Consider the following 23,081-nt stretch of genomic DNA (forward strand, 5'->3'; position numbering starts at 1 on the left):
ATTCTTATACCTCTTTCCTTCCATTATGAACCTTAAATATTAGAAACGAGCATTATTTCTCAACAGTTACAGTGGCGCAGTTGGTAGTGCCTGTACCTGGAGAGCAAGACCAACTCCTTGTCTAGGGTTCAAACCCCAGTGAAGGCAGTTTTCCTTTTACTATTCTTATACCTCTTTCCTTTCATTATGAACCTTAAATATTAGAAACGAGCATTATTTCTCAACAGTTACAGTGGCACAGTTGGTAGTGCCTGTACCTGGAGAGCAAGACCAACTCTTTGTCTAGGGTTCAAACCCCAGTGAAGGCAGTTTTCCTTTTACTATTCGTATACCTCTTTCCTTCCATTATGAACCTTAAATATTAGAAACGAGCATTATTTCTCAACAGTTACAGTGGCGCAGTTGGTAGTGCCTGTACCTGGAGAGCAAGACCAACTCTTTGTCTAGGATTCAAACCCCAGTGAAGGCAGTTTTCCTTTTACTATTCTTATAGGCTACCTCTTTCCTTTCATTATGAACCTTAAATATTAGAAACGAGAATTATTTCTCAACAGTTACAGTGGTGCAGTTGGTAGTGCCTGTACCTGGAGAGCAAGACCAACTCTTTGTCTAGGGTTCAAACCTCAGTGAAGGCAGTTTTCCTTTTACTATTCTTATACCTCTTTCCTTCCATTATGAACCTTAAATATTAGAAACGAGCATTATTTCTCAACAGTTACAGTGGCACAGTTGGTAGTGCCTGTACCTGGAGAGCAAGACCAACTCCTTGTCTAGGTTTCAAACCCCAGTGAAGGCAGTTTTCCTTTTACTATTCTTATAGGCTACCTCTTTCCTTTCATTATGAACCTTAAATATTAGAGACGAGCATTATTTCTCAACAGTTACAGTGGCGCAGTTGGTAGTGCCTGTACCTGGAGAGCAAGACCAACTCCTTGTCTAGGGTTCAAACCCCAGTGAAGGCAGTTTTCCTTTTACTATTCTTATAGGCTACCTCTTTCCTTTCATTATGAACCTTAAATATTAGAAATGAGCATTATTTCTCAACAGTTACAGTGGCGCAGTTGGTAGTGCCTGTACCTGGAGAGCAAGACCAACTCCTTGTCTAGGGTTCAAACCCCAGTGAAGGCAGTTTTCCTTTTACTATTCTTATACCTCTTTCCTTCCATTATGAACCTTAAATATTAGAAACGAGCATTATTTCTCAACAGTTACAGTGGCGCAGTTGGTAGTGCCTGTACCTGGAGAGCAAGACCAACTCCTTGTCTAGGGTTCAAACCCCAGTGCAGGCAGTTTTCCTTTTACTATTCTGATACTTCTTTCCTTCCATTATGAACCTTAAATATTAGAAACGAGCATTATTTCTCAACAGTTACAGTGGCGCAGTTGGTAGTGCCTGTACCTGGAGAGCAAGACCAACTCTTTGTCTAGGGTTCAAACCCCAGCGAAGGCAATTTTCCTTTTACTATTCTTATAGGCTACCTCTTTCCTTTCATTATGAACCTTAAATATTAGAAACGAGAAATATTTCTCAACAGTTACAGTGGTGCAGTTGGTAGTGCCTGTACCTGGAGAGCAAGACCAACTCTTTGTCTAGGGTTCAAACCCCAGTGAAGGCAGTTTTCCTTTTACTATTCTTATACCTCTTTCCTTTCATTATGAACCTTAAATATTAGAAACGAGCATTATTTCTCAACAGTTACAGTGGTGCAGTTGGTAGTGCCTGTACCTGGAGAGCAAGACCAACTCCTTGTCTTGGGTTCGAACCCCAGTGAAGGCATGTTCATGCTTCAAGTCCAGCCAGAGCCTTTTAATTTAATTTTCTTTGGAGGACGTGGAAGTATAAAGGTAAGAAACGAAGTTTTATGCCTTGGGAACCAAAATGGTGTAATTGGTTGTTCCATAGGTGATTAGACATTCCTGAGCGGCTTGGTTCAAGTCCAGGGTGAGTTATCGCTGCAAATGACTACCCAAAAGGCACCCTCCTCCCCCCCCCCCAACAAGGTTCCCAAAGGGCAAGTGAGTTCGCCGGCACCCCTCCCCCTGACAAGGTTCTTAAGCGACCAAGTTAGTTCGCCGGCACCCCTCCCCCCTGACAAGGTTCCCAAGCGGAAAAGGGAGTTCGCCGGCACCCCACCCCCTGACAAGGTTCCCAAGCGGAAAAGGGAATTCGCCGGAACCACTCCCCCCTGACTAGCTTCCCTAGGGGAGAAAATGTTTTATAAAAACACCGAAGTCCAAACAACTGGATCTCTAAATATTTGAAAAACAAGCCAGTTTTCTCCCACCTAATGGTCTAGTGGTGAAGAAAAAGTTTTGGCAGCAGGTCCCTGGTTCAATCCCAACTACTGCCTTCTTTTCATCAAAATATATCCTACCTTGTTTTAATAGCAGCTTGCAGAAAACTCATCAAACAAAATGTTTTAAAAAATGTCAATACATGTTTCAAAAAAACATCCAATTTATTTATTTATTTAGAACAAACAATTCCATAGCAGGTGAATTAAGTACTTCTAACTATTCCTTAGATGCAGATAGTTGTTAGAGAAGGATTACATTTACTTCTAATATATTTAAGGTTACTAAAGGATATTTTGAACATGAACTTTTTCATGCAAAATCTGTTCAGTGACAGGACTTTTCTCTAGTCACCACCCTTATCCTGTCCCGAAACAAAATTTTCAAATTAAACTAATCTCATAACAGACAACAGAATTTACCATTAACTTTTTTGAGCAAACTAACGCATGATAACATCCAATTCATTCTTCCCCTCCCCTTACCACCTCCCAGACACACACATATGCATTACTCCATTATCTTAGCAAGAGAATAAATACACATGCCTGTGCACTTTTGAGCATTTTGCAACAAAAGATGTTCATATAATGGGCTTTCAGGATTTACTTCAATGCATGGATATTATTTATATGAAATTTAACAAATGTTGCAATTTCATCATGATGATTGTCAATATTACATCATTTGGACTTAAAGGCCACTTCCATGTATGATTCTGCATCACTTGCTGATCCAAAACAAAAGCAAAGAATTAAATGATTGCAGAAAATATATCAAAAGATTGTCAAAAATGGATGTATGTCCATAGTACAAATGACTGGATTTGTTTCTCCTTGTAGCAACTCCCTGGTAAATATAACACACTGAAAAAAGGGGGGAAAATTGCAAAAATGCATTGTGGCTTTGATGATTTAACATGAGCAATTTTCTTCATGAATCTGAGTAATGTATAGTGAGGGTGCACAACATACTTGATCTTAGTTATACAGTGAAAGCAGTGTGATGTAACAAACAATTGTCAGAATGACACAGGCTGTCCTGAAATGACCATTGACCTCAACAACAGGCTTCTTGTATTAAATTTGATAGATACATCAACATACTATATGACATATGAAAATAAGCATGGTTTTCATAATTTGACCCCTGGTGAACTCATACAACCATTGACCTCCGCCCCATCATTAGGCTTCTTGTACTCAATGTGGTACAATTACATACCAAATATGCGATCTGTCCCAGCTTCCCTTGCGATATTATGTTTAGGAAGGTGTTTTAGTGTAAAGAGACAGGTAAGAGGGGAGTGAAGTAAATGTTTAACATTTGTTTACAAGCTTGGCGTAACAATCGCACTCACACACACACACACATGTTGGTTTTACATTCCAACCGAGGACCCCATTGTATTTTCCATTGTTCAAATCCACGTACCCTAACCTTAACAATACCCCATACAATAGAAATTCTTCCAAGGATGTGGTGATTCTTTAGAAATCACAACCGAGGACCTGGAATTCTTTTGTTCAAGTCCTCGGTCAGATAGAAAAACAAATGCACACGTACACACACAGGCCATCATGCATGCAAAGGTTACGATTATAATGGAAACCAAAAATGATAAAGCTCTCAGATACTTTCCTCAATACTGTTTATATGACCGGCTATTAAAGAAAGATGGCAACTGCTTGATTGCAACTTTGTAACGTTTATTCCAGAATCAAAACAAGTGAATTCTTGGTTAAAGTGACACTCCTGTATAATATGGATTTACATATAAATAAAAAAATTATATTCATGTTTATATTCGACTTCCTGTTGATGATATCATGCAGAAATGGGTTGGATACTTTTTGAGAGCTTTTTATAAAGATATACAAATTATTAGAAATATAAACTCTGAACGCTTTATGATTCACATTCCATACCCCAAATCATACGAGGATGAAAATAATGTACTTTTTATATGCCACAAATTTCAAGAACACAAAACTGATAAAATTGAAATTGATATGGATCCAATGTACAACAAACTGAAGCAAATACAACTTGTTATTCCTTCTTGGTTAATAATATCATATATATATTTATAGAAGTATCATAGTATTTGAAGTGTAGTAGTAAACTAACATTAATACCAAGTATAGGACACAGAGTAGTGAGCAGTAGTACAGAGAACATTCATATGATCACATGACTGATATGTATACTTTTATATATGAAAGATGATATATTACAAGCCTTTGCATGTCTATTGGTTTACAACAGGTATTAAACTGCTTCAGAGTTTATTGAAAGGAATTTATATCTTTGCAATATAATATGCCATGAGGGTGTCCATTGCAACTATATGATATGAGGTACAATATTCTATGAGCCTGAGGATGTGTTTTTTTGGACAATTTTTTGGCAGACAATTTTCAGCCAACCAGAAAATTCTTTTCAACACATCCTCATAGAATATTTGTACCACATCCTCATATCATATATCATATAGTTGACATATTATATTGCAAAGATATAATTTTTTTTCAAAAATTGCATCAGCAGAACAGAGGATGTCAAAAGGGCACTTGAGCTGAAAATGTCTTTGCTTTGTACTCAAAACTCTTGATGAAATGCTATAGTGCTACAGAGAACTTTGACAGCTAAGCAAACATTCCCAATATATCCAGGTTTCAAGCATAAAAAAGACCAAGATTATTTAAGCCGAAGTAAAGCTTTTAAAGACTTTATAACCCACAGACCCCCCCTACTGTAATCCAACTTCCTGGAGTAGTTGAAGGTTACATTCAATCAAACATAATCTTGAGTTATGGGCAAGATATTTGTTTGGGGCTATTGATGGGATTTCAACTAGCCTTGTGGGATAGTTTTCTCTTCATTATTATAAATTCTACATCCCTTGAAGAGTTTGAAGGAGTGAGTGAAGGAATTAACATCTCTCAGATATTTATACAAAATTCAGAATTATAGATATAAAAAGGTCATGTGACTTAGTTTCTCCAACGTGTTCTTTATCTTTCATTTAGTACATATCTACATGAGTTGGTACACTAATCTATATAAACTTGTTGACTCCAATCCCTTTTCACATCTTAGAACAGATGTTAATTCATGAAGGTCTGTGGCACACGTTACTGATACTATTAGTGGGCCACACCATTCAGACCACTCAAAATCATCTTAAATCTTTAGTAAAACAACAAGAAACCTACATAAATACCTACTAACAAGTCTTAACATAGACAAATAACTGCAGAATATTTCACAGCTTCCTGACTGAAGGAAGTATTAACTTCAAGACGCCCCTCCCCCCGCACCGCCCTCCCCCTTTATTTGTGAGCGTACTTGCACTACACAGATCTCATTGCTTTTGGAACTATTTGCCAAAAAGGAAATCCTTAAGCATACCTTAGTGCTGGGTCAATGTTAACATAAGATACTGTACTTGTGTGTACCATTGTTATAACATTAGGCCTTTGCCTAAAACAACTGTAATCCACACAGGCTATTAACATAAGACCTAACCCACACTAGTTTTGAACATAGACCTCACATATCTTGTGACCCTTGATAGACTCGCAATAGATTCACAAAGAGGAGATCAATTGATTTGGAATCTCAGTGCGTGTTATCATTGCACCCTGTGCTCAGAGCCCGCACTGGCGATCACCGAACAAGAAGTGGAGGAAATTGAACAAAGTGGTACTTGATTTTTTAATGTTTGCTATATGAGATAAATATGGTACTTGATTTTTGAAAAAGTTGCTTTATGAGTTGTGGTGTTACAAACATTACCAGTGACCAAATTTATTCAAATCAGATTTAACGTCTCAACTTTTATATATTTTTTGTTTTGTTTGTTCTTGTCTCTTCTTCAAATGTTTATTTTCTTTTTGTAGAGAAGATATATGTACATATGAAGTTAACACATGTTTTCTTGAATACTAAGACACGATTTAAAAAATGTAAGACATATATGGTCTTTAATATCACAAAGGCAGAAAACTGCAAATATAACTACTGGCTTATCAAACTAAGGACTACTGCTGAATATTGTTCTTTTAATATTCTGCAAAATGGAAAACAATGGAAAATTTATCACTTTTTTGCCAGATAATTTCTCCACCATAGTTTGGTGTTTTGTATAGTTCTCTCTGCTTGACCTCACTTGAGAGGTTACAAGAGTCACAAAACAAATAAACATGATAATTACAAATTTACAAAGATGGCAAAAGGGGAAGAATAAAGAGAAAAAGAAAAGAAAAAAAATAGCAAATACAAAGTGTAACCTGAAGAAAACAACAAGATAACTATGACAACAGCCTATCAACAAACCAAAAACAAACAAATAAACAAGTGAAATGATCAACAAAATAATTCATTACAAACCCACCAAACTTTGCAAGTTTCATGAGAATGCTTTCTCTTTCTTTCCCTAGTCTGAAAGTGTCATTTCCTCTTGAATTGTATTAGGATTAAATTGTATAGGATTAAATCGTATTAGGATTAAATAGTATTAATATTAGCCTTAAAAAAAAAAATAACCCAGACGTTTTAAGTCAGTTTTCCTTTCCCGATCAAACATACTACATACAAGGAAAATAATGATAATCCATGCCCCAATTTCTCATTTCTACGACGATGGCAAATTCTCTCGTTTTCAAAACCGATGCTACGGAAGCCTTCTGTGCTATTTAAATCTTGGTATAGCTGGCTCGAGATCTAACTTGGATTTTTAATTTCTTTGAAAGATCTCTCTTCCAAAATGGAAGATGAATAGGAGACAATTTTTTTTTTTACCTCTCGAGGAAATTTTGGAACAAAACAAAATGATTTAAAATAAATATTAATAGTCATAATACTGATCATGTACGGGATTTAGTCATTGCTTGGTTTAGTTTTTTTTTTTATCTTTTTATCTTTTCTTATTTTTTTTATATTTTTATTTTATCTCTATTTTTATTTTCACCTTATTGTTGAGCGAACACAGAAAACATGATTTTCATCCTAGATGATAATCCATACCAGTAAATATTGAACAAATTTAAAGGTGGTTTCAATGTGGACATTGTTTGAACCATTAACTCACTGCACTATGAAGTCATCAACATCTTTAAAGTTATATAAACTGACATCTCAACTCAAATAGTATCTGGCCACAAACAGCAAGTTGCCTCAGCTCTACAATTCCTTTCCCACATCTTTGGTAAATATTTTCTTCTTTTGGCATTCTTACAACTTTTTTTAACAATTTTTTTTTTCTTTGGGGGGGGGGGGCTCTATATCTATATAAGAACTAACTATAATTCATCAAAACTACAGATACATAAAAGAAGCAAATCAATGACAAAACAGGACTGGTAGATTATAATAGAGATTATGAAAAGAGTAAAGAAAGTATTGGAAAGAAGTTGGAACCTTTTTGTTGTCTGAACTATTCACCCCAATCTTTGGATCGATGCTCGACTCTCCTGGCAACATTGCCAGACGTCCGGCCGGAAGTACAACGTACATCTATCCTAAGGTGTACTCATTCAACTCCTCCAATTCTTAGCCAACAACTTATTTGCTCTTTTCAAATTTCAGCCATCCATCTACCAAACTTTCATAGAAATTACAAATATATTGATTATTCTACTGTAGAATAAGTTGTGTGTAATATAGAATAAAATTAAGAATAGGTAGAAAGAAAAATAGTAAACTAGAATGCAATAATGCATTGTGCATTGGAAGACGTAACATGAGCAGTTTTCTTCATGAATATGATGTAATGTATTGTGATGGTGTACATGTTTACAAGGGTTCACAATTTGACCTGTGGTCACCCCAAATGACCTTTGATCTCTACCAAAAACGATAGGCTTCTTGTACTTAATATGGTACTTCTACACACCAAATATGAAATTGGTCTGACCTTCCCTTCTTGAGATATCGTGTTTACAAGCTGGGTGTCACAAAGGCACTCACACATACATACATACATACATACATACATACATACGCCATCATGAATGCAAATGTCACGATTATCATCAAAACCAAACCTAGGAGAAAACGGTAGAATAATGTCTGTGCCAGGGGATGCAGTTTGTGGTTTCTATTCATTCATGCTGGACACTCTCCTCTCTCCCTTTCTCCTCTCTCTCTTCAAACATCTAAGAAAGATCTGAACAAGAGGTTGCAGTACATGCAAGGCTGGGTAGTGTCAGGAAGTGGAGCTTAAACCCTACCAGCTAATTTTGGCTTGATATGTCGTTTATGGCCATTTAAAATGTTGCTTTTTTTTCTCATCCCCCTACTAGTGTTGGTACCGTATTAATCACGACGGTTACATAGTTGATGTATTCACGCTGTAGTCACTATGTTAATTATGTAACTGTCAGAATACCTGCAACCAGTCAAAATTTGTCATCCTGCGGACAACTTGTTAATTGAACCGTGAAACTACTTCCCAGCATGCACTGTGCTTCCCATTGATAAAATGGTCAACTCTCTGATTGAAGGCAGTCACTGCATCACCTGGCACTAAACAGGTCAATTGTACATGGTGAACCTAAATAACCCTACCTACACCAGTTCAGAGAAATAATTTATCCACTATCGCAAAATGCTGCTCTGTAAAATGGTCAAATTGCTTTACAGGTCCACAGATGTCATAGCAGGTTTTTCACACAGAAACCATAGTATTTTATAGGAGCCAAAGTTCAGAGGCCCTCCAAAAACTGCTGTCCAAAATCTGAACGCTAAATCATTCCCTGCCGGTAGCTTCCCTTTACACCGCTAAACAAACTACCAGTCACCAAATAACTATAACAAAACGATAAGTGAATTTAGTTTCCTAAATACTACTCAACTTTTGGGCATTGATACAAACATATTATTCGCTGACAACCTTGCACGAATGAACACAAAGAACATAGATTTCTCTACCGTGACATGTAATAACCACATGTGTAAAAGACGGACAAACGCACAACACTGACGCACGAAAATAAACTCCAATGCTAAACAGCATTTAACATGAAGGTCATACGACAACCTGTGGCGTTACCGCATTCCCGACATGATATGCTGCTATATAACATTAAAACTGATAATGTTACAGGTGTCCCTCACTTAAGTCAATTAATAAACAACTATTATTCTATTACAAGAAACTGTGACAAATAAATTTCACAAGGTTTTCTGTGAGAAGTCTGTTTTCGAAAAGTCGTAGCTCAGACGGCCACAATTTGGACTTCCACTTAAGTTTCAACAATAATGTACGGAAAATAGATGGAAGGATTAAAACACCTCAATCTCACATTTAAACAATCAGTAATTACAGCTTTTAACATAAAATGCTAAAGATTTTTTTGCTTTTGTCTCTGTTCTAATATTTTATTTTGACTAATATTAGGTCATTACTACCCAACATATGTTAGACAGGTTGAGAATGGTGATATATGGTGATAAATATGGTGAGATACGTTTATACTTATTTTTTGCCTATTTTGACATTTCAAATCAATTTATTTCTCTCATTTCAATTTGTTGGTATGTGGTGCAGACCTGAGTGCATTTTGGACAACATTTCAGTAGCTAAAGATGTTCTCAACTGTTTTGGATTGATGTACAAAAACCGGATACTTACAAAAAAAAAGCTTGAATCTTGTTAGAGGTTAGAAATAAATCTTAAAAAGTATGCACGAAACACATATTAACATTTGAAAAACGCCAAGGTACTCGATTTAGCAGTGAGTGTTCCATTTCCTTAATACTGCTTCGAGCAAATACTGCAACACTGTAACAAGTTTCCTTGACTGTCACACAATTTATATCACGCTTACAACGTAGACTACAAACTCCATTAAACATCTGCTATATACTTAAACACAACACCGAAAGCTTTACGCAGCTTCACACTCGTGGTGACGATATTAACATGAACGCCACCTTTAACATGTGGTACAAAATTCTGTTCTCCGGAAAACTGGGTAATATCAGTTTCATGCAGTGTACATATTTAGTGTATACATATATAAAATGTCTAAAGCTGGTTTTTCTTTCCTGTAATGACAAAGGTTTACAGACAAAAACAATCAACAGTTATCCACATTTGGTGGAATATACACTGATTGAATTTGTTAGCTGCACTCAGTTTAGAAATCTGTTTAAATATCAAAAATTCTTTCTCGTAGTTTAACCTAACAATCCCACTAAAAATTATCATCTACATCTGACCACAACCATTTCAAACACACCAAACTTTTATCGTTTTTCATACGATTTAATAGTTACTTTCATCACTTTGTCTCATCTCACTCGCTTCTGCTTTCCATGGAATCCCTTTTCCAAGACTCGTCTGAGCTAATTAGGTTGTAAAGGATCCAGCAGGCAAGAATATAGATGATTCCACTCATTTCAGCTTTTCTTCAAATTTCACTTTGAAGAGCCATTTCAGTTTTCTTCTGAAAGGAGGAAGAACAGCCCACCATTGCAACACTTCAATAACTTCACGTATACTGGACTTGCTCACTTTCACTGTCTTAAAACCAACAAAACATTAAGGAAAAAAAAAAAAAAGATCACTTCAAAAATATGGAAAAATTCCTTCTACTTTCCAAAACAAAAATTGTCTGTCCTGCTTATTCCTCCAGAAGTAAGGCTACAATGACTCTTTTTGAACAGCGATTCCGCTCCGCATGCAGGAGGGAGGGCCTTTATCGTCTCTCTGCGCCATGAAGGCTTGTCCAACCGGAGCTGCTTGTACCTTTCCACAGGAAGTGAGATGCTCTTTCATCACCCAATCACTGTTATCCTGTCCTCTGCTCCCTTAAGTGTTTTCCAACCAGAGTGCTTGTACATTTCCACAGGAGGAAGTGATGTGCTCCCCCAGTGCCCAATCACTGTTATCCTGTAGATATGACCTTAGCATTCTCTAGAATAGGCATTCCTGACTGGATGCTCTGATCGAGAATGGACAACCTATATGTTCAGGAAACAAACCAACAAGAAAGAAACACAGTGAATGTTTGCAGAAACAGACAGGAACTGATGGAAACTTTAATCAGTAAGCAAGTTTAACACCAATTCTATTTGATCTTAAAAATTTTATTTACTTTGATCTTAAAGTAACAAAATGTTTGAGGATCTGAAGAGACTTCATTAATTAATCTCTTGTACATTAATAAACCTTCCATTGGTGTAAAAAGCTAGAAACAGTGTTGTATAGTGTTAACAAATTACTCTTGAATTTTTGGGAAGCAAACAAAAAAATCCATCTCAAAAAGCTGCTTTAAAATGTTCTGGTTTGAGGATATGTTGTAATACTTACATCATCTTCTGCTTCTTGGTCATTTTCATCCAGCTTTGACCGCTCTCTTTGAGTTTTTCTAGGCCTTGTTTAGCCTGTGCTACAGTTTCCACCACATGCCCCAAGGACTTTATCGACGATCTTAGATCCGAGGACGACACTTCGAAGGTGCTCTCCCCTTGCGCTTGGGGAGAATGCGTCTCTTGGGCTACGACGACACCATGGCCAACGTCCTTCGTTACAACCTGAGGCAGGACAAGATTTCCTCATCAAAATTTCAAGTATTCCTCACAGAGAGCTTACCAACACCAGGCATTGAATACTAATGATACTGCTGAAATCTGCAGGTTCCTTGCATGATCTGGGCCTGCCATCATTGCATTTGTTAAGTTCCAAAATGGTAAATTATCTGAAATCTTTGAAACCAGCCACAAAAGGGGATCAAGTGGAGGCAGAGGAAAAATAGTTTCTGTCGATTTCAAATTTTGCAAAAAATTTCAAGTTCCAAGATTTAGCCACCCAGCTTTCTACGGTTGCAACTGGTCTTGTGAAAGCAGCTTTTCCAGAGTTACCTTGTTAAACAAAGGTTTCATTGTTTGAATTCTGGTGACCTACAATGACCACAAAATGTACCAAAAGTGATTACTCAATTGGAATCTATGTACAAAGTGAAAACTTAATCCAAAATTCTCCTCCCATAGTTACCTATTTTATTTGCTTACCAAGGGTGTCTTCTTGACCGCAGACGTCATACACACACATACATACCTGACTAAATATCTCTCTTGCCTCAGGCAGGCGGATCGCAGGTTAACATGAACAGAAAAATATATACCGATATGTAACAAGGGAACTTGTAAAGATAGGAATGGGGAAGACGTGAGCTAAACTTCTCACCATTCCACTCATGCTGGTGGTTGCATCTGAGGCATCCATCAGAACGGGTTCTTGGTTGACTCTGTCCGAGTATATCTGGTTGACTATCCTCTGATATCGCAAGCTGCCCGACTGGATGTTCATAACAAGCTGTCAAGAAATTGCAAAAGCAATCAAAATCAATGAGAATGGCAAAGAAATACCAATCAACCTCACCAGGGTCTTCTATTTTTACACGGGGAAACAGTGTACATACAAGAAGCATGGTGGAGAGTGCTCGGGTCTAATATTCATCAAGCCTTGTAAATATACCACGCAGACAAGGTATATAAACTTTTTCCTGATCTACTTCATATACACATCTAAAAGTCTGCATAGAAAAAAACCAGTAACTAATATGATTATCATCGTGGTGGGAACAAGGAGAAAGAAACGGGTTGAAGAAATGATATATGTCCAGTCTGTAACTGTCAGGTCAGAAATGCTGTGGTCAGACGATTGGAGATACTGGCTCTTTGGGAGGACTAGCACCTACCATCAGAAGGATAGTGCATAGATATGACAGTGGGAACCCAAGTATTCATTATCATCCATTTGCTAGACTTACTACGATGATGAACCTGTGAGGATCATAGAGTTTGTATGTGTGGCTTTCCTAATCCTCTCTGTGCATTAGTAACCAGTGATGATCAAAGAGTTTGTATGTGTGGCTTTCCTAATCCTCTCTGTGCATTAGTAACCAGTGATGACCTTAGAGTTTGTAGGTGTGGCTTTCCTAATCCTCTCTGTGCATTAGTAACCAGTGATGACCTTAGAGTTTGTAGGTGTGGCTTTCCTAATCCTCTCTGTGCATTAGTAACCAGTGATGATCAAAGAGTTTGTAGGTGTGGCTTTCCTAATCTTCTCTGTGCATTAATAACCAGTGATGACCTTAGAGTTTGTAGGTGTGGCTTTCCTAATCCTCTCTGTGCATTAGTAACCAGTGATGACCTAAGAGTTTGTAGGTGTGGCTTTCCTAATACTCTCTGTGCATTAGTCACCAGTGATGACCTAAGAGTTTGTAGGTGTAGCTTTCCTAATACTCTCTGTGCATTAGTAACCAGTGATGACCTAAGAGTTTGTAGGTGTGGCTTTCCTAATCCTCTCTGTGCATTAATAACGACTATGATCAAAAAGTTTGTATGTGTGGCTATCCTTATTCTCTTTGTGCATTAATTGAATGAAATACTTTGGCAAATAGCTTTGAAAATGATAAAGGAATCCCATTAGAGTATGATGTTGAGAGGAAGGTGAGAGGTCTTACCTCACTGATGGAATCCCTAAGGCGGTGAGCAGTGGCAATGAAGGAATGCATCATGGCCTGGACATCCTCTGCCTGGGATCGATGTAGTAACGCATCACTAATTAAAGACAAAACAAAATCATGAACAAAATTAAAATTGACTCGGCCACTTTCACTCTCAATTTATGGGAAAACTTGTACATAATTCATATACTCAACACATTCACCAGGATGAACTACTTGGATACAGTCCTGATGTAAGAGAGGTTTCAAATTGGCAAAGTTTTTTTTTGCTGAAACAACGTTCTTTCTAGTATGGTAGTCATGTCTGGCTTGGCTAATGGGGTCACCAGGCCAAATTTTTAAGGCTTTTTTTTCTGGTCGTCCCTCGGATGACCATGCCTTGCGTTATTTGTTGTCTGCACCGCAAATTTGATTTCCCTCCAAAATGTAGCGAAATAACATTGACCTATACGTATGTAGAGTAGACGTGTAGGGTTAGTGTAGAGAACACCCCGTTGAAATGATATCATTTTCTCATTTTTACCTAGTTGGGGGTATTTACTTACAGTGCAATGTGAATTTAATGCAGACAACTAGTCCTGTGCCAGGCAACCTCCCACAGCTGATTCTGGTTGTCTCAACAGAAATTTTGGTCATCTTGGAAGACCATTAAAAAAAATTTGTCATGGGTCATGGCAAGACTACTTGAGGATATATATAATCAGCCAATGGGCGGACAGCGAGAAGACTTGGCCAGCTTGCGATATTAAACAAACCCCAAACTTACTTGTTCCACCAGTCTTTGTAACAAGTATGAATTTTCTTCCACTTGCTCTCACAATGATCACTAAACAGAGACAATGCCCCACTCAGCTTCATGCCAAGTTTATCTCTGAAGATAAAAAAAAGGAAAATTAAATAAAAGAATGAACATTTTCAAGTCACGATAAAATCCTAAAGCTATCAAAAGAAGCAGAAGAAGAAGATAAAAAAAAACCTGGAGAGCTAATGAGATGGCTTGAAAAAAACACTAGCTTTATGAGGGCAAAACTATTTTGATGCAACAGGGAGAAAAAATAACATAATTTCTGTGTTTTTGGTGTTCTCCATGAAGTGACTGTCTAGCTTCCATATTTTGTCTCAATATATCAGGTATGTTAATTTTATAGACCTTTGACACACCGGGATATAGCAGCAGGTTACTCATCCATAAATAAAAAGTAACAGTAGTGTAACACTACCCTTGAACAAACTCTCTTAGCACTCCTCCAGCTTTCTTGAAAAGGTTTTAATAATATCACTCAGAATTGTTTCTTGGCATAGCAGAGTAACTTCTTCCTTGGACGTTACTGCTCGACTTAAGAATCCACAATTTAGGCAAAGGCAAACTGTGACCCGGCTTAACTTGCAATAATTACACAACATGAATATTCACAGGTTTTGGCTCTCGTAATGGGAAACTGACGGAAATATTCTGGGAGACATTCGTTAAGTGTTTCACAATAAACGGTAGCAATAATGCAGCATATACATAGCGACATTATGAATAGTTATACTATATGGTATTTGGTAACTAACAAACACCTGTTTCTACAAGGTGTTGCACAGAAAAAATGTTCACTTATTATTCATTGTTTGTATTTGGTAACTAACAAACACCTGTTTCTACAAGGTGTTGCACAGACATTCTTTTCACTTATCATTTCATTTAATTCTTTGTCTTTTTCTGATACTTTAATTCAAGTTTTTTTTCAGCCTCTAAAGGAGATCCTGCTAGGATCGAAACATCAGGCCCCCTGACTTACACATTACACATTCTCTTACACAGGCTCTTGAGTGGATTATCTGGTTTGCTAAGTTTTGTTTTAGTCTATTTTATTGTCTAGTCCATTTGTTGGCTCTGGCTACATGTGATTTCCAAGAAATTGTAAATACCAGTAGCTGTTACTTACCCACAATTATGACACTTTATTTTCATGTGTATTTATCGGCTTTCTATTAATATCTCAGAATTTTTAAGCGTAGTATTGCGATTGGTGATTCATCTGCAATTTTTACTGAACATTAAGACCGATACAAACATCAAAGATAAAGATATTGGAATCTAAATTATCAGATATCCGTAAAAACGATTAGCTGGGATTATCGATTCGACACTAATTGTTACCTTTAGAATGTTATGACACCCTGCAAGCCCAAACCAACAGGAATTGACAAAAAATATACAATCCTCTCAATTGTTTCAAACGAAATTTGTCAACGTACTTATCCATCTTGTGAATTTGTTCTTCGTTGTAAGAGAGTTTCTTGGCTTGTCGGTCCTTTCGGAATTGCTTGTATATTTGAACAGAGTCTTGTAAGAAAACCTCAAATTTGCCGCGACTGAAAATGAATGAAAAAGGAAAAATATATTTGAACTCAAATCATTCCTGATAAGAATGACTGTAGTCTACATAACCTTACAAGAAAAAAATATTACTATATAATTGATAGTGTCAAAAATTAGTTTAGACAAAAATGCTGATATGAAAACATCTCCATAGTTACTAGAAACTTCTAGCTGTATCTGATTTGCTATTGGTTCTTGCAGTTTGCAAGAACAGTACATTTATAGTTATGTGTGATCATGCTAATATCTATGAATATTCTATCTATTAATACACATAAGGACATCTGAGTAAAATAGAATAAAAGAAAAATGACAGGGAACGTCTCACAACAAAAGCCTCGCCCAGCTGGACAAAACCCAATCGTAGACATTTTACGTCACATGTAGGAAACATTAGGCCACTGTGCCCAAATTATGTGCCGTCTGTTAATAGGTTCTTTTAAGGGTAGAGGCCGTCCGATTGGGTACAAAAGTTTCACTAAGCAATAAATTTCATGCCCAACAACCTATCCAACATGATGGTGAACAGAAAATTAAGATCCGCCGACTGTCAATGATATTTATAATTTCAAATACCACCGATAGCTTCAACCCTAAGTACCGAGGTACGGAGGTAAATCGTAAACACACCAGTTAGTACACGGTTGTAAACTTCGAACCTTCTCCGTCCACTTTTCCAGAAGAATAGGCCGTCTCAGAACGTTGTTTTCCAGGACTTTGCAGAGGATGGACTGCGCATGCTGGAAATCTGTTTGTAGCTAGAGAAGGAAGCAGTGCAGTATAAATACATGTTAGTGAACAACCTATGAGGTGTACAATGGAAACAGAAATCAACTCTCATTTTATCTTGAAAAAAAATAACACAAATGTAGGATTGCAAAAGATTCATTTTCCAGTCAGCAATTTTGGAGAGGTTCACGATGCGAGAGATGAGATTATATGAGCTGGATAAAGAGCAGCATTTTTGGATGATTTTCTGTACATTTTGGGCATGTACTACTATGATCCCACAACAATTTAGTTTATTAGCTGATTAGTCAAGTTTCCTTATAGAATAAAAGAGAATTTTCCAAGAATTTCCTATCTGACCTCAGCTTCGATACAGTTAGAAGAACACTTATGGCGCTCTTTAGTATCTATGACGGGATCACATTCTAGGAGAGCAGGCAAAAACAGGTGGTCTGTCAAATCGGAGGTCTTAAGTGGCCATCCCTTTGGGGGGGGGGAGGAATAGGGGATACAATGAACACATTCTGCCCCAGCACACATCCAAAGGTTGGAAAGTGTTCATTCGAAGTAGTTTATACCTGGATCCAATGTTTGGTTTCTTAAATCCATATTTCAACAAATTATGAAACTGTACAGAGCAGACTCTCTGCTTCATAATAACATCAAAACTCAAATCTTCCATAGCATTTAATATTCTGGTTGCTAGAGATGAAAGGCCAACCCTCCCCCCTACCAAAGCCCCTCACCTCAAATAAACTAAACGGCAAACCCACAAAAGTAACCGAGTGTCCTGACACAGACCTCTGGTAGTGACTGACCTGCCTGAAATCACTTTCCTTTCTTAACAGGTTACTATTCCACTTCTCCAGCTGAAGCCGTGAAGCTGTTATTTCGTCTCTTTCGGTCTCCGGGGGTGACACCGACTTCCAATAATGACCGGTCTCGCTCCAAAGTTTAAGGAAAGAGTCTATCTGCGAAATGAGATACTCGACCTCCTTGGAATCCCTCTGGAGGCTGAGGACCTTGCTTTTTAATACACAACTGTGGGTAGGAGGAGGAGGAGGGGTTTTTGGTGGTAAAAAGACAGCTGACAGTATTTCCTTGTTATATATATATATCAATTCACTTCCGCCTGGTCGATACATTTTCCAAAGCTTCGTCAGCTGAAAATCATATTGCAGGGTAGTTATGTGATTACATCTGAGCAAACATATAACATTTCGTCCGAAATGTCACCTTGAGTGTAAAATGAGTCGACCACAACTGATATGAAAAGGATTATTTGGAAAACAAGGTTTGACTTCCTTCATATCGTCTTCTTCTTCCTTAAGGGTATATAATTTCACCAAAAATGAAAATAGTTTGCATACATGTGATCTGAAAGGAAGAACCATAATACAGATCTGTAAAACCCCAACTAAGATTGCAGTGATTGTGAACACTTACTGAATAGTTTTTGGAACTAAGAAGTATAAGTTCTGCTTAGTTATAGTTTCTTCTAAAACTCCTTGTTGATAATATAAGACAGCCGCATACATCTGGAATGGAGGATGAGAAGAGGAACATTTCTAGCAAAAGCAACATACAATATTAAAAAACTCTATGCTGATAATATAAGACAGCCACATACATCTGGAATGGAGGATGAGAAGAGGAACATTTCTAGCAAAAGCAACATACAATATTAAAAAACTCTATGCTGATAATATACGACAGCCACATACATCTGGAAAGGAGGTAAGGAGAGGAACATACTAGCAATAGCAACATACAATATCAAAAAGTTAAAGCATTTTCTACTATTGCCAAGTTTTTCTGTAACACCAGGTAGAAGTAACATCATAATAGCATGTGATGTATCTCAGAGTTTATTAATTTATGAATGTTGCAAAGACGGCCAAAATTCTGCAACATATCTGGCACTACTCACAAAGTGAGTACTTTTTTTTTGTGGAAATTGGGTGGCAAAAACGTCCGTTAGTTTTTGTTGTTGTATGAAAAAACCTCATTTACTCACGGAGGAACACGAATCCCCCACCCCCCACCCATCCATCCTCCCCTAGAAAACGTCCATAGTCAAAAGTTCCAGGTTAACAGCATGTCGAAAGCGGAATCATGAAGATTATTTAGGCAAAGCTTTACATGGCCATTTTGTCATCATGTATTACATTGCTGCAGTAACAAAATTTTTATTCCCAAAGAGTGAACCACCATGAAGTTAGGAACAAGATTCTGAGCCGAGAGATTTTCAAGCAATAAATGTAGACTTCTTTTTTGTTCTCTGTTAATTGAGCTACTGACGACTTCATACCCTCTTTAATGTTCAAAACCCACCGCACAATTTAGTTAAGCCGATCAACACTCACCTTTGCCAACGCAAGGTCATTTTCGAGCGAATAATGAGTCGACGACTTGCGTGTAGAGGCTAAAAGGAAGAAAAGAATAAACAAATTAATGTTGTCATTGTTTTCAAATAGTCACAATGCCATACAACTTGACTTCAATTATATGCATTTTGACTGGTTGTCAAAGTATCTAGACTAGGTTTCTCTGCTATGTATAAGTATACCCTCAGTATATACCACAACATTCATTTCATACGAACAAAGTAGACTATGGTATCTATGCTATGTCTCAGTATACCCTCAGTATATACCACAACATTCATTTCATACGAACAAAGTAGACTAAGGTATCTACGCTATGTCTCAGTATACCCTCAGTATATACCACAACATTCATTTCATACGAACAAAGTAGACTAAGGTATCGATGCTATGTCTCAGTATACCCTCGGTATATTTCACAACATTCATTTCATACGAACAAAGTAGACTAGGGTATCTATGCTATGTCTCAGTATACCCTCGGTATATATCACAACATTCATTTCATACGAACAAAGTAGACTAGGGTATCTATGCTATGTCTCAGTATACCCTCGGTATATATCACAACATTCATTTCATACGAACAAAGTAGACTAAGGTATCTCTGCTATGTCTCAGTATACCCTCGGTATATATCACAACATTCATTTCATACGAACAAAGTAGACTAGGGTATCTATGCTATGTCTCAGTATACCCTCGGTATATATCACAACATTCATTTCATACGAACAAAGTAGACTAAGGTATCTCTGCTATGTCTCAGTATACCCTCAGTATATATCACAACATTCATTTCATACGAACAAAGTTGACCGAGGTATCTATGCTATGAAACCTCTGTCGCTTAGACACCTTGCGGAAATGGTCAGAAACCAATGAGGTGTACACTCACGTTGGGATGGAATTGCCAGCGTCGGAAAATTTTCGGAATTCCTGGATATTAGTATGATCGGATTGTCCGCTGATGTTTTAGGGTAAGCGCTGCAATCTTTGGACACGTCCGGAACAAATTCATCAAATTCAAAGAAGTACAACTGATCCTTGTCCGGGATTTTGGTCAAGGAAGAAATCTGTTCTTGGAACGCGGCAAATTTGCCTTTGTTGGCGACAAAAACTTTTAAGAGAGCCGACGTCCTCGGCACAAAGACGTATATTACCACCAACTCCAGTATCATACGGACGTGGTCAAACAGTTCATCGAAAGTCCACATCTTTAACATATTGCATTCCATCAGACCTGCTAGCATTTTGGTAATGTATACTCTAAGTCCCCTGAAAAACAATACAGAAAAAAAAATGATAAAACAATGAACACTTTCCTCAAATTTTTATTCTTCACAGGTTGAGACTCTAAAGATTTTTTGCTCTGAAATGTTTTGTTAATTGTTACCTCAAATCCTTTGTCCCAAGAGCTAACTAGACGCCATTCTATATTTTGTAAAGCCCTGGTACCATTCACCAGATATATCTGACCATGCCAACTCGATGTGGTGTCCCTGATGTTGCAGAAAGAATTTCGTAACAACCATCATGCCCGTTGAAGTTTAAGAGCAATATGACTTCATATGACCAATATACCAACTGTTTTACCTCGTTGCGCTGATTCTAGGGGTGGGGGGCCATATTCATCACCCCCACCCCCCAAAAAAGAAAAGAAAAAGAAAACCATTGTTTGTTAACATCCAAAGCTACAAACAATATTAACCCCAAACAATGTTTCTTTTGTTGACAGCACTCCGACTACCCTGTAGATGATTCCCATAAGGGGATTTGTGTACAAATGTGAAGATTTGCAAACTTTTCAAAACTTCACATAGTCATCAGGGGGAAAGGGGGCAGGGAGGGAGGGGGGGTTCAGGCATCAGTAATGATCGTAGTCCGTTATTCAAATACCAAAATAGTTTAATTTACGCATAAATGCTAAATACCCAACAGTAGACAAATACTTCAAGCTTCACCATTTAGTAATATTCAACTGTGATACCATTCTCCAAATTTGTCAGGATACTTACAGTGAAATATGGCAATGAGCTGGAAGTTGTTCACTCATCTCAATTTCTCCGCCGGGAGAGTCTTTTTGGACGGCTGATATAATTCCAGAAGCTTTTTTTGTTGTTATATGAAACCTGTTGAGGACAAAAGGAGCCCATGACCAATGAGAGAGCTATCATGGTACCATATATGGTAACATGTTACCATATATACATAGATGGTAACATGTTACCATATATACATAGATGGTAACATGTTACCATATATGCATACATGGGAACATGTTACCATATATATATACATGGTAACATGTTACCATGTATGTATACATGGTGACATGTTACCAATTATACATACATGACTTCATCTTTTCGTGATGCAAATTTGGTGGACTAAATTAACAACTTATGTAATTCAAGTACCCAATCCTAATTTTAATGTAAACATGTGTATCCTAACCACCAAAGCAAAGTCAACACTAAACACATTCTGAAGTGAATACAGTACATGACTTACATTTTCCAGCTATGTTTTTATTTCCTCTTGGAGTAAACATTCTAGCCAGTGAGTGAACACTGAAAGTAGAGACCTATTTACCTTCAGTTTACAACCCCGCAACAGTCTGAACTCCATTGTTTCTACTCTTTACGATGTTCTAAAGTCACTGTGAAATTAAGGTGCCTTTTAAGAAGCATCTGGTTTTTATATGTCTCCTATGTCAAGGTTAACCTCTAACTTTATCTCACAAAACTTGCAAAATGGCATGAAAAGTATTATTTTTAAATTTTTTATTCACAGGACTTTTGTCATTCTATTGCTGACTTTGTCATGGAAACTATCACATGAACACACACCTGAGTGATCACACTTACATGTCTGTGATGTTGTGTGGTACATATCTCTCTGTCTTGACTGATATCCATATATTAGTAATAAATATCAAATATTTCACATATATCCAGCTCTACCTTCCATTTCATTATGCTGCTATGGTTTATCTCTCAACTCACATGATATCTCGGTTTTTCCGGCCCCCAAACGGTCTGAAAGGCAGGACACCCGTGGCCGTGTGGTAGATGGTCACTCCCGTTGACCATAGATCCGTTCTTGCCGTGAAGGCCTGGTTTGTATGCTGCCTCAGGACTGCTCTTTGATATAGATCTGGATGCTGGCGAAACAAAATTAGGCGACGGAAACAAAAACGAAACTGAAAATGGGGAAGGTACTGGTACTCGACACTAAAAATCAATGAACCCATTTAAGCAGTTAGTTGTTGATAATGACTACATCTCAGTACTGATGAGTACTAATTACAGAATACAATATTTATAATATACAAGCACTTTCATTAATGTAACACACTTCCCTTGTATCCGGTCTATTCTATAGCACACAGTAATGAAAACAAGTAGGGTACAATCATGAATACACTATGATAGTGATTAGTACAGTAACATACAGTAATGAGTACGAGTAGGATACAATCAAGAATACATAATGATAGTGATTAGTACAGTAACACACAGTAATGAGTACATGTGGTGTATAATCATGACTACACTATGATAGTGATTAGTACAGTAACACACAGTAATGAATACGAGTAGGGTACAATCATGAATACATAATGATAGTGATTAGTACAGTAACATACAGTAATGAGTACTGTACATGTAGGGTACAATCATGAATACAATATGATAGTGATTAGTAGGGTAACACACAGTAATGAGTACATGTAGGGTACAATCATGAATACACTATGATAGTGACTAGTACAGTAACACACAGTAATGAGTACATGTAGGATACAATCATGAA

General features: G+C 37.2%; 1 protein-coding gene across 7 annotated transcripts in view; it reads right to left on the minus strand.

Annotated features, from left to right (window-relative positions):
- Positions 1-2,436: 2,436 nt before the first annotated feature.
- The window catches only part of LOC139961156 (serine/threonine-protein kinase TBK1-like), a 73,014-nt gene continuing 52,369 nt past the window's right edge, over positions 2,437-23,081 (minus strand). For all 7 annotated transcript variants that reach the window (XM_071960105.1, XM_071960104.1, XM_071960107.1 and 4 more), the window contains 13 exons: positions 22,271-22,428; positions 21,281-21,394; positions 20,161-20,540; positions 19,242-19,300; positions 18,322-18,413; positions 17,694-17,916; positions 16,777-16,904; positions 16,023-16,139; positions 14,545-14,649; positions 13,776-13,872; positions 12,494-12,622; positions 11,618-11,841; positions 2,437-11,268 (listed from right to left, as the gene is read on the minus strand). In XM_071960105.1, coding sequence (XP_071816206.1) covers positions 11,193-11,268; positions 11,618-11,841; positions 12,494-12,622; positions 13,776-13,872; positions 14,545-14,649; positions 16,023-16,139; positions 16,777-16,904; positions 17,694-17,916; positions 18,322-18,413; positions 19,242-19,300; positions 20,161-20,540; positions 21,281-21,394; positions 22,271-22,428 — 1,902 coding nt within the window. In that variant the 3' untranslated portion in view covers positions 2,437-11,192. The remainder of the gene's footprint in view (positions 11,269-11,617; positions 11,842-12,493; positions 12,623-13,775; positions 13,873-14,544; positions 14,650-16,022; positions 16,140-16,776; positions 16,905-17,693; positions 17,917-18,321; positions 18,414-19,241; positions 19,301-20,160; positions 20,541-21,280; positions 21,395-22,270; positions 22,429-23,081) is intronic.

This window comes from Apostichopus japonicus, chromosome 20 (genome assembly GCF_037975245.1).
Source record: "Apostichopus japonicus isolate 1M-3 chromosome 20, ASM3797524v1, whole genome shotgun sequence".
Classification (NCBI taxonomy): Eukaryota; Metazoa; Echinodermata; class Holothuroidea; order Aspidochirotida; family Stichopodidae; genus Apostichopus; species Apostichopus japonicus.